The following is a 13,188-nucleotide window of genomic DNA, read 5'->3' on the forward strand; positions in this document are numbered from 1 at the left end:
TGGTCTTTTGACATGAAGGAAAGTTTCCTTCTTTACATGCAAGGTGGAATCATCATGGTAGACATAATTATGAGGTGGGGACCACTCTTTGTTTTATGCCATGATTTGTGGCATGTTCGTTGGGGTGTTGTTTGCACGTGGAATTGGCTCATCCGTGGCTTTGTGCTTTCGGTGCATGCATGAATATTGTTGTCTTCTTTTTTGCCTGTGAGCTGGCTGGTTTTGGAGCATGTGGAAGACTTTTTTGACTGGGCCTCAATTGGCTTTATTGGGAAAAAAAAAAACTTTCTTGTAATAGGGATAACACCGTTTTATTATTCTCGACCGATAAATAATTACATGTGAAAAAATTATTACACATATCATCGTGTTATTGGCTGGAAATATTTGTTATCCCCATGGTAGTTCTCTCCTTTCTTAGGCATTCGGTGATGACTTGCTGCATGGGTTTATATAAGGTAGAACGCAGCAATTGGAGAGTGCGGGTGTGAATGTGAGCCGCGCCAAAGGCATGATAGATAGAGAGAGTTGCGGTGTGTGCTTGTTTGTGCTTGTGTTGTGTGGCACCAAAGGCCAGAGAGATGGTTGCCTGTGAGATGCAAGCAAGCAAAATATACAAAAGTTAAAAAAAAAAAAAAAAGTTACTGCACATTATGAGCTTTTTAAAAAGAAAAAAAAAATACAAAAGTTAAAAAAAGTCAGTGCACATGATCAGCTTTTTATAAAGAAAAAATACAAAAATTAAAAAAAAGTCACTGCACATAAAGAAAAAAAGTTGGTCATGTAACTATACTATAAGGGCTCGTTTGGTATATCGATTAAACTCTGGATATAAGTAAATAGTCCATATCAGGCGTTTGGTGATTATTTAATTACTTGACTATTTTAAACAAGTTGGGCTTTTAATACTCTCCTTACCTGACTAACTAATACAACCCACACACCCCGGTTTAGATAATACACACTTAATTATACAACTAGGGAGAAAGAACACACACGTTCACGTGAAAAATTTGATGACACTATTTTCATCTTCTTCTTTGTTATCTTCTCCAAAGTTATTCTCTTCACTCTTCTCCAAGTGTCCATCTCGCTCTCTCATACTCTCTCTAATATGCTTCTTCTCTCTTCTTCTCTCTTCATATTCTCTTTCTTTATATATTTCCTCTTTCATTAAATTTTTGTGAAAATTAGGTTGTGAGTTTTTCCTTTTTGACCTTTTTTTTAATGTATTGGAACAATACATGCGGTTGTGTATCCAACTCAATAATCAAATAAACAAATAATCATCATGCGGCTGTGTATCCAACTCAATACATGCTGCTAAGTTTTTCTTGCGTTTTTTTTTTCTTTATATATTTCATCTTCTCCAAGTATCCAACTCAATAGTCAAATTATCATCCCAAGTCAAAACCAAGACCTAACATTTCTGTTGAATTGGCAAAGATGGACTTGTCTATTGATACCAAATTAAGGCACTACGACTAATTTTGGAGAAAGCAAGTGATGAGAGAACATTCCTAACATTGGATGGTGCTATGAGAAAATCATTTGTTCTTCTCTTACTTGGGCGAGGGAGCTGTGATTAACTCTTTGATGCAGTTTAGTTTATGAACAACTTTCCTTTTTGCTCTTATCACCTTAGTATGTGATCACTTTGAATTATTCATTATTTGGTAATGTTTTTATTAACGTATGTAAGTATGTTGGAATTTTTATGAGATACTACAATTATGATAATGGGTTATATGAAGAAAAAAAAAAAAAACCCTTGGCAAAAACAATTGAAAAACAAATCATGTCATATGAATCTTACCAAAAAAAAATCGTGTCATTTGAATTTCAATTTCCACTTAAATTATCAAAGAATTTTTTGTAAGAAGATAGTCTGATCCGATGTTATCCGAAACAGCACCAAACACAGTATAACTTAGTCAGACTATTTATCTGGAACAACACCAAACGCCTTATAATATTATAGACAAACAGTCAGTACTCTCCGGAACAGATTAATACTATCCGACATAAATTAGTTAGTACAGTTCGACCAAACGAGCCCTAATTGTGTTCCATCCAACTTTATGTCACTGCACATGATCAGCTTTTTAGAAAGAAAGAAAAAAGTAAGAAAAATGAGAAAAATATAAAATAAAAACTTAAAAATTAAAAGAAAAAAGTGTTGGAATTTTTAAAAACTTTTAAATATTTTACCATTATAAGTTTTAAATTTTGTTTTAATTATTTGATTATTTGATTTTATTTATTTTCAGGGTTATAAATATTTATTTTCATATTTTATTTCTATATTAAATGGCTTAATTTTCTAGTTTAATGTGGTGAATGTTACGTGATTTTGGATGCCTATAATATGCCACTCCTCCTTCACATTTGAAAGAAAAGACCACACAACAAAATCTAATTATCTCTTCTCCTACATTTATATATATTCTCTACTTTCTATTAATATTTTTGGGCAATGGTTATGTGACTTGGAGATATATCCATCTATGAACGTGCTCATAACGGATCTTGAGCTTGTGTATTAGGGGTCATATCTTGGAGTCTTGTATACCGTTAGTACCTACACGTAGGGAGGCTACAAGGCTTTAGGACAACGTCTTTGACGTGCTTCACCGTACCAAGCTCACCTTCTTACTTATAATTTATTTTGCTTTTACTTACCTATCAATTTCTTTTTCTTCAGTTTCATTGTACCTTAAAAGCTTTCTAATTTGTTTATATGTTATTTATAATATAAAGGTTTTTGTATTTGGCTTTACAGAAAAGGAAAACTATAATTTTTATAACTTAAAGCCTTTGTATGTTAAAGTTGTTTTCTTCCCGTACTGTTATTGCTTTAATACCTTTTAATTTTTTGACTGAAGCTTTTGCATTTGTATTGGAGTTTCAAATAGAAAATTATGGTTTGTTTCGAATAGCTGCAGTTTAAAGTTTCATGTTGTCTATAAAATTTCAATTGCTTTAAATGTTTTAAATCTCATTATGATACTGTTGGTACATTTTACTGTCACGTATTGGGTTTGACCAATTATTTGCATCAGTTTAATTTTTGTTTGACCAATTTTTATCTTTAATGGGTGTATTGATTTTGTCAATTAATATTTTGATAATAATATAGATACTATGAGATTTTATTGCTATTGTTCTTGTTTTAAAATTAATTTTGAAGCAACCAACAACTATAAAAGCATTAGCTAGTTGGCTCATACAGCTATTTTGGAACCAACCTCAATTTATTGAGAATTAGATCTTTTTACATTTATGGAGAAACTAAATTTGACAATTCTATTTTGTGCATATGCCTATATATATTTTCTTTTACTTTTGTTTTTTCCTCTTTCTTTTTAATTTTCTTCTAAATCCTGAATAGTCTCTTTTTTTTCTTCTCTTTTTGTGTGCTTGCAGCGAATTATACCTGGTTCAGTGCCTTGAGTACGTCTTGGGGTTGGTCTCGTTTCATTAAATTGGGCAATTTCAAAATGTCAGACGACGGCTTTTTGGTGAATAATACTTGCTTGGTCGATGCAGAGGTCACTGTCCATGGAATTGCTGAAAGCATTAGAGCCAGCTAAAGCTTAAAATACTTAAAAACATACCTGGTATGCTAGATTTGGAGATTGGAAGATGAAGAAGATGTGGGGGAATTGGAGGAAGAAAGCAAATCTAAAGATTGGAAGATGGTATTGTCATGAGTGACTTTATTGTAAATTATGTGGGTCTTGTACTAAAAATTAGTAAAATAAGTAGATACTCAAGACTTGTACAAAAGAATGAGGATATGAAGTTTCACCAAGCAGCTTCTCAGAAATATTTGAACAATCAAGGTTGTCATCACCATCTTCACTGTCAGTACTCAGTAACTATATGACTTGGCTTGGCTTCTGGTTCAGGGCTCAGCATAAATTTCTAAAAACATTTCCCTGCGCAATTCTTCTTAAATTTCCCTACATAAGTTACTCTTGCATAATTTTATCATGTAAGATTTGCAACTCTTATCAGTAGTGCCCCCAGTTCCCCCCAATTCAGTACAAAGTAGATGGTCCAGATGGGGAGAGCTGTACTAGTCAAAGAGAGGAAAATGTGACATGTAACTCTTATATGTTCCCGAGGTACGTAACAAAATATATACCGGCCATAGTTCCAAACTTGCTATACCAAGCAGAAGCATGTAATATAGTGACCAAACAGTTTGGTCAGTAATATGGGTACGTGACTCATGTTTTATCGACCAAATTGCAGATTCTTATTAACCGAACAACATTGAATCGGCGTTGCATTGTTAAGTAGCATATGAATTACCTACTCAGCTTCCTGTGTTTGTAGATTGTAGAAACCGAGGAAGAAAGGAACAGATTACGGACATGGCTATGTCTCTTCTTTCTTTCAAAGATGGCAAATTCAAATTTATGTTGCTTACAAATTCTACAAGGTCAAGGTTTCTTATGCTAAGAGAAAAAACTGAGATTATAATTTATTAGAAAAACAGAGAGCTCTGCTTCTGTTACATTTTCCGTGATATGATGATCCCTTTGCATTGCTTGCTTGCTTTTTAACATCTTGAATCTTTTTCAGTCGTAGAATTCCGCGTCTAACTTTGAGAAGTTGTCAATTTTCCAAACATGCGTGGCATCTTTTATCATTGATAGAGACTCTCCTTTGCCTGTACTTCTCTCTTTACAAACGAAGATCTCTGCTCCAAACACACAGGTGTCATCTATGAGAAATCCATTGGAAGCTTTCTGAGAGAGGAACTGATCAAAGATCCAATCAAGCTTCATGCCGTGGAAGCGCCTTTGTTCTAAGCGATGTCATATAAAAAAAAGTCAGAAAATGAGACAATGCATTGCAGATATGAGAAACATACGCTTATCCGTTCTATGAACTAATGGAAGTAAATGGTACCTTGAAGTTGAAGAACCAAGTAGTTGCCCTTATTCTGATCAAGTAAAAACAACCTGAAAACAGCATACACTTCCCGAGAAATCTGGGTAGCATTTGCACCAGACATTACCAAGTAGAGAGAGATGTGCTCTTTCACATTCCTGCTCTTTTTTTCCGTTTGGATAGAAAACAAGTTTCCTGTAGCAAACCCACAATTAAGATTAAGGATTATGAGAAAAGACAGAGATGTAAGAAGTTTGTCTAGGAAATAAGAGAATAAATTCTAACCATTTGTACCCTCCAGCTTCAAAGTCTCATGATACATTCATATTTCTTCAATGAATTTTTGGTCAGTAATGAAAGCGACTGTATTTTTACTGAGTAATGAGTTGGTGGTGCATTCGAAATGCTTCTCAAAATCCCTGCAATTACATGTTAATTGCTCAACATTCTTGAAGTGACATAAGCTAGTACTTTCAACGAACAGAGCATCTTACCATCTATTTTTTTAGTATAAGGAATAGTCTAAACTGCTAAAATATGAGAACTATGAGAGAATATTTGTTTGTGGGAATTTTCTGTGTATTCTTCTCCTTGTAGGAGTTCATATTTATAATACAAAGGAACTTTAATGAGCTAGTAAATAATAAATTCCTATTTCTATTTACACTGGGAAATCAAGAATTAAAGTAAATCAAATATAATTATAATGGGAATCCTTGGTGTGTAAGGAAAGAAAGTCAATGGTCCACAAGTCACGCCAACACTCCCCCTCATGTTGGTGTATAGATGTCGCCAATGCCCAACTGGTCCAGTGAATTGTGGAACGCTTTACTGGATATTGCCTTTGTCAAAATATCCTCCAGCTGCTCCTCGAACTTTACGAAAGGAAACTGAATCACTTTAGCTTCGAGCTTATGTTTGATATAGTGTCGATCTACCGCAACATGTTTGGTGCGATCATGTTGAACTGGATTCTGTGCAATAGCAATTGCAGCCTTGTTGTCACAAAAGAGATTCATTACAGATGTAGTTCTATACCCAAGTTCAGTAAGCAACCTCTTTAACCAAATGAGTTCGCAAATTCCTTTGGTCATACCTATGAACTCGACTTATGCACTAGATAAGGCGACCACCTTTTGTTTCTTGCTTCTCCATGTAACCAAATTACCTCCCACGAATGTGACGTAACCGGATGTGGATTTCCTATATGTTATACTTCCTGCCCAATCTGCATATGTGTAACCATCAATATTCAGATGACCATGTTTTGAGAACATAAGTCCTTTTCCAGGTGCAGACTTCAAATATCTAAGTATCCGAATAACTGCATTCATGTGGTCTTCACTCGGAGAATGCATAAATTGACTGACAAAGCTCACTACATAAGCAATGTCTGGCCGAGTATGAGACAAGTAGATCAATCTTCCCACTAACCTTTGGTATCTTTCTTTGTTAGTTGGAACTTGATCCGGGTATTCTCCAAGATGATGGTTCTGAACAATATGAGAGTCTACAAGTTTGCAATCTAGCATTCCTGTGTCTGTCAACAAGTCCAAGACATATTTCCTTTGAAAGAGAAATATGCCTTGTTGTGATCGGGCCACCTCAATTCCCAAGAAATATTTGAGTCCACCTAGATTCTTCATCTCAAATTCAGTGGCCAAATAGTCTTGTAGCTGAGATATTTCATGTTTATCATTCCCAGTAATAATCATGTCGTCAACATAGATTATTAAAGATGTTACCTTCCTTTTCTGATGCTTCAAGAACGAAGTATGATCTGAGTTACTCTGTTTGAAACCATTGTTCTTCATTGCTTTGGGGAACCGTCCAAACCATGCACGTGGTGACTGTTTTAGTCCATACAACGCCTTTCTTAATTTGCATACTGTTCCAGTCTGAGTAGTATTATATCCAGTATAAATTAGCTGCGAGGGACAGTAAAACTATGACTGTGTTCAATTTTACAATTGGTACAAAGGTTTCTTCATAATCTACACCATAAGTCTGTGTGTACCTTTTCGCCACAAGTCTTGCCTTGTATCGCTCGATAGATCCATCATCGTTGTGTTTTATGGTAAACACCCATCCACATCCGACAGTCTTTTTTCCTCGTGGTAAAGTTTCCAATGTCTAAGTCTTATTCTTCAAAAGATCTTTCATCTCTTCCTTTATAGCTTGAACCCACTTAGGATCTTTAAATGCTTCAACAACCTTGGTTAGGATATGAATAGCAGACAACTGATGCACAAAGGCCTTGAGGGGTTCAGACAGCTTCTCAGTGGATACATGATTTGCAATTGGATACTTTGATGTCTTTCCAATATCAGGTGAATAACGATTTGGTGGCTTTCCACGATTTTGCCTGAAAGGTAATTGGTATCCAATAGATTTATCCTCTAAATTCACAAGTGTAGTAGGAGTAGTTACCTCAAGGATATTCTCAGGAGATTGGTCCGTTGGTACTGTTGAGTTAGAGGGGGGTATTCATCTTGTTGTTTTGTATTGTCTGTAGGTGTGGGACTTGGATCAGACACATCTTCGTAGGGATAAGGTGAGTTAGGCGATTGATGGCTATGAATGGGCGATTGATCGCTTTTCGGCAGAGAGTAATCTCGTGCTCCAGACTCGGGACGATCGATCATTTCTGTACAGAGGAGAATTTCTTCATTTTCCAAGTTGCTCCAATTTTGCTCTTCATTTCATATCTCCCTCTGAAGCGTGAAATTGGATGATGGGTCATGGAAGAACATCTCATATTCTAAAAAAGTCACATTCAAAGTGACATAAGTACGTCGGGTAAGAGGGTGATAACAACGGTAGCCTTTCTGATGAGTGGCATAACCCACAAAAACATAATTAAGTGCACAAGGATCTAGTTTGCTACGTTAATTTTTGTGGAGATGAACGAAACCCACATCCAAAGATTTGGGGTGTGAGTACCAAAACAGAGGGCAGGGGTCTATGTTGCGCAAGCACTTGTAAGGGAGTTTTAAAGGTCAATACACTAGAAGGCATGCGGTTGATCAGGTGAACTGCGGTGACAATAGCATCATCCCAGTGATGGCGAAGAACATGAGCGCCAATAAGAAGTGCTCGGACGGTTTCAAGAAAATGTCAATTCTTTCGTTCAACAACACCATTTTGTTGTGGTGTCTGAGGACAAGTCGTCTCATGGATAATTCCATGTTGTTGGAAGTAAGCTTGAAAGTCATGATTGACAAATTCTCCACCATTGTCTGAGCGAAGAATCTGTATTTGAGCATTGAACTAAGTTTTCATCTGTTTATGGAAGGACTGAAAATAAGAAAACACTTCGTTTTTATTCTTCAGCAAATAAAGTCATGTCATCCACAATCATCTATGAATGTGACAAACCACCGAACGCCATAAGGAGCAGTGATAGGTGAAGGTCTCCAGACATCAGAGTGAATTAACGTAAACGGAGTAGTACATTTGTTCGTACTCAACGGATAGCACACACTGTGACTCTTGGCCAAAATACAAGTATCACATGTGAAGTTGGAGTCCTTGAAACCTAAGAATAAATCTGGATATAACTAAAAGACGGATGTCCCAATCAATAGTGCCACAACCAGATTTGCTTTTATTTGCTATCAAAGGGATGCGTCACACTGTTAGCCATGCCGAGACTGAAGTCATCTACATAATATAGCCCCCCTCTCTTAGTACCACTACCAAGAATCTCCTTAGTGTGAATATCCTGAAGCAAATAAAAACAAGGGTAAATGAGTACACAACAATTCAATTGTTCAGTAAGCTCACTAACTGACATCAATTTATTGGATAAAGATGGAACAAGTAAAGTATTAGACAGTGAGAAAGAGGATGAGAGTGCAACAATTCCAGCCCCTGTCACAGGATAAGTAACTCCATTGGCGTTAGCATACAAGTTCGTCGGGGTTGGGTAGTATTCAAAAAATCATCAGGATCAAACGTCATATGGTCAGTTGCACTGGAATCAATTATCCAGCTCATGGAATCACTCTTATCTGAAGAATGGAATCCATAACCAATATCATTATGGGTCGTATCAGGTTGTGTTCGATCTTTGAGAGTAGCCCACTATTCGGGTAGCCATGCAATTTAAAACAAGTATCACAAGTGTGTCTCGGATCACCATAGTTTGCACAATCTCATCCATATGTCAGGGTCGTTAGTTGGGAAGTCATAATTTGTGCAGAGGAAGATGCATAGGATACAAGTTTCGTAGGAATCCGGATCGGGATCTGAGCTTGAGTCGGGGTCGAAGTCGAAGTCAGGATCTGGGTTTGAATCACAGATAGATTCGAGGTCGGGGTTGTCGTTGTCGTAGTCGTGGTCGGGGTCATCATTGTAGTAGGGGTCGGGGTCATCAAAATAGGATCCTGATTCAGGATTGGGTTCAGGGTCATCAAAATAGGATACTGATTCAAGATTGGGTTCGAGGTCGAAGTCTGTAGGAGCTGAGTCACCTGGGCACTCAACTCGGCTATGGCTGGTTGAGAAGGAGAGAAGGAGTCAATGGTGCTACCTCCATGAAGGTTGAAAAAATCATCAACCCCCATAGCGGCGGCAGGGGTTGGAAACTAGAGTAAGCAATTTCAAGATCGCCGTTCCGATACCATGCTAAAATATGAGAACTATGAGAGAATATTTGTTTGTGGGAATTTTCTGTGTATTCTTCTCATTGTAGGAGGTCATATTTATAATACAACGGAACTTTAATGGGCAAGTAAATAATAAATTCATATTTCTATTTATAGTAGGAAATCAAGAATTAAAGTAAATCAAATATAATTATAATGGGAATCCTTGGTGTGTAAAGAAAGAAAGTCAATGGTACACAAGTTACGCCAACATAAACTAGGTAAGGGGGATTTTTCATACACACACAAATGATGTCATGTATGGGGGTTTGAACCTGAGACCTCTTGTCTTCTTTTTCACTGGCCTAAACCCCGTTGGCAGCATCTTACCATCTTGGTCATCAAAGTTAAGACTGGTCGCCCTATGAAATAAACTTGACCAACAAACTTACTTTGCTGACAATTCGATACAAGGTAAAAGTATCAGAAAGGGTTTTCTATTTTACAACTAAATTGGGTTCAAAGAAAAAAGTAAAGGTATGATTCTAAACTTGAAACTCGTTTGGTGCATAGAATTGGATTGGATAGGATAACTCCCTATTGAAGCATTTTAAAGGAAGAAATCAAATTCTTTGTTTAGCTTCAAGAATATATATTAACAGTACAATCTTCTATTTTTCAATTTTAATTACATCTATTGTCCCCTTTTGGGAAAAGATAAGAATCAAGGGGCTTACTTTTATGAAAGGGAAAGTAATTCAAGAGCTAACTTGGATGCCATGAAAACATTATCCAAGTTGAGATGCTGATGGCATAGGTCAAGACCCTTATAAATATGGAGTTTAAACGCATAATAAAGACACTACCTCTACACATATTTCAAACATATATGTTTCAATTAGTTGTATATCCTCCCCCCACGCCAGCCCCACCCACTCCATCTCTTGTTTTGTGTTACAATTAGTCAATAGTCTTCTTCAAGTAAAGGGTCGCTGTTTATCCTCAGAAAAATAAATTCGTTGGTCAATTTTATTGCCATGGCCCAAGATGGTAAGCCACTTTCTGTGTCTCTCTATATTTTGTGTTTTACTCTAAACGCTATGTAATTGAAATTTTATGATTTTTTTTTTTCCCAGGACTTTCGAGATCACTTTCAAATTCACCACCAACACATTATTCTCTAAAAATAGAGTCATTCTCGATGCTGACTAAAAATTCAGTGGATACATATGAATCTGGGGAGTTTGGTGCTGGAGGATACAAATGGTATACGTTTTCTTAATTATTTTCTTCCTTTTCACGTTTTGTGTGGTAGAGAATTGTGAAACATTCAAAATACCAAAAAATACCACGTTGGTTAATGATAATACTAAGAATTGAAAATATTAAATAAATGAGGATAATATAGTAAATGTTTATTTTTCTGGATTAAAAAATGAAAAATAAAAAACACCATTTTATCCTTCTAATTTTATAGATAATATACCTTGGATATACATAAAGTTTCTGTTGAGGGATCCCTTAACGCCCTTGTAGGGTCTATTTGCATAGTATTTCAATAATCTGAACCGTCCATCTTGTAAATATTCCTTCAAATATCATATATATGTTCAAAAAATCACTTGAGTCCAAAGAGTGCCATTGTAGTTTGGACTTGCAGCCTTTTGTTTTCTTCAATTTTTATGTTGTACGAGAGTGCCAGTGCAGTTTGGACTGGTCGCCAATGGGGGAGGGGGTGAAAAGGGGGAGGGAGGAGATTGGGGAGAACATTATTATTATTATTATTTAAAAGGAAACGTGTTGTAACTCAAATTCAATGACCTGGTGTGTCCAATTCAGCTGCCATATAAGATTTTTAAAGGAAACTGTTCTAATTTAAAACTTGTAACTCAAATTCAATCACATGGCGTTTCGAACTCAGCTAAGATGGTACAGGATTGTGGTAAGAGCATCTCCAATGGAAATATCAAATGTTAAATTTGAATTTGATAGCTTATGTGGCAATTTGACATATAATAGAGTTTCACATTCCACCTAGTATGTCAAATTAAAATATTATTTTATTATTTGGTCTATTGCTTTTTAGGCATATTAATTAAAAAGAAATTATTAAATAATTAAATAACATCACAAAGTCAAACATCCAAAAATAATAGCATGAGAGAGAAATGTTCTTCCATGTAGGATTTAACATTTTGGTTGGAGAGAGTCTCAATTATCTTTTCTACATGCTAAAAGTACCACGTTGGATTTAACACCTCCTTTGGAGATGCTATAATTATTGTATTTTTTATATATAAATGTTTGCTCACCGCAGGAAACTGGTGGTGTACCGAAATGGAAACACAAAGAAGAATGTAGAAGACCACATCTCTGTCTACTTAAAAATGGCCGAAGCAAATTCACTTCAGACTGGTTGGGAAGTATCTGTTGATTTTAGATTGTTTTTGCTTGATCAGAATAAGGGAATCTACTCGGTTCTTCAGGGTATATATTCATTATACATCTTCTATCTGTTTGGAGTTAATTCTCATGCAACCATCCAGCAGATATAGACTTCTTGTGTTGCACTTGCATTGCTCATGATCTCTTGATTTTTCTTGCTTATCAGATGCTAATATGAACAAGATGTGCTTGCACGGGGCGATGCTCCAAGTGGGTTTCGATAGAGTTATCCCTCTGAAAGCATTTTATGTTGCTTCCAATGGCTATGTCGTTGATGATACTTGTGTTTTTGGAGCCGAGGTCTTCGTTTGCAAAGAAAGAAGAGCGGGCAAGGCAGAGTGTCTGTCAATGATCAACAATGCTTTTATGAAGAAGCATTGTTGGAAGATTGAGAGTTTTTCAATGTTAAAATCCGAATTCTTGCAATCAGAACCATTCACTGCAGGAGGGCAGACATGGTAGGTATCTCTAATGATATTAATTAAGCCTCCTTAATTATTAATCTAATTAAACTTGTTGTTTAATTAGTTCCTCTGTTTTAATTAATTTGTTGGTGTGGTTGCAGGGTGATAAAGCTCTATCCCAAGGGAGATGCAATTGGAAAGAATACTCATGTTTCTATTTTCTTAAGATTGGTTCATCCAGAAAAGCTATCTCCTGGCTCCCAATTACTTACAGAGCATACTCTGCGCATCGTCGATCAACTGAACCGCAAGCATCTGAGTCGGAAATGTAAACATGTGGCCTAATATATATTTCTTCTTTTACTTATTTGTTTTTTCCTCTTTCTTTTCAATTTTCTTCTCAATCCTAATTAGTCTCTCTTTGTTTTCCTTTTTGTGTGCTTGCAGCGGATTATGCCTGGTTCAGTACCATGGTGGGTTGGGGTTGGTCTAGATTCATTGACTTGGGCAGTTTCAAAATGTCAAACAATGGTTATTTGTTGAAGAATACTTGCTTGGTCGAGGCCGAGGTCACTGTCCATGGAATTGCCAAAGCATTAGAGCCAGCTAAAGCTTAAAATACTCGTAACATACCTGGTATGCTAGATTTGGAGATTGGAAGATGAAGAAGATGTGGGGGAATTGGAGGAAGAAAGCAAATCTAAAGTTGGAAGATGGTATTGTCATGAGCGACTTTGTTGTAAATTATGTGCGTTCTACTAAAGAATGATTGTAATAAATATAATTTTTAATTTTTTTTAATAAAAAGTTTGCATTTAGTTATTGAATAAAAGAATGTTTAATTG

General features: G+C 36.0%; 1 protein-coding gene and 1 pseudogene across 1 annotated transcript; one reads left to right on the top strand and one right to left on the bottom strand.

Moving 5' to 3' along the window:
- Positions 1–4,589: 4,589 nt before the first annotated feature.
- Positions 4,590–10,275, bottom strand: LOC148297238 (BTB/POZ and MATH domain-containing protein 2-like; annotated as a pseudogene).
- Positions 10,276–10,372: 97 nt separating this feature from the next.
- Positions 10,373–13,188, top strand: LOC110751995 (uncharacterized). Its single transcript, XM_021952573.2, has 6 exons — positions 10,373–10,544; positions 10,631–10,760; positions 11,812–11,981; positions 12,106–12,397; positions 12,505–12,671; positions 12,791–13,188. Exons 1-6 carry the CDS (start codon positions 10,532–10,534, stop codon positions 12,958–12,960), a joined length of 942 nt encoding a protein of 313 aa, XP_021808265.2. The 5' UTR covers positions 10,373–10,531; the 3' UTR covers positions 12,961–13,188.

Source organism: Prunus avium, chromosome 1 (genome assembly GCF_965620075.1).
Source record: "Prunus avium chromosome 1, drPruAviu1.hap1.1, whole genome shotgun sequence".
NCBI classification, from domain to species: Eukaryota; Viridiplantae; Streptophyta; class Magnoliopsida; order Rosales; family Rosaceae; genus Prunus; species Prunus avium.

What these genes read in the sequence shown, in the direction of transcription:
- LOC110751995 (XM_021952573.2), top strand. An exon ending in AATCTACTCGGTTCTTCAGG is followed by an intron (nt 11,982 to 12,105) that starts GTATATATTCAT and finishes CTTGCTTATCAG; the next exon opens with ATGCTAATATGAACAAGATG. An exon ending in CAAGCATCTGAGTCGGAAAT is followed by an intron (nt 12,672 to 12,790) that starts GTAAACATGTGG and finishes GTGTGCTTGCAG; the next exon opens with CGGATTATGCCTGGTTCAGT.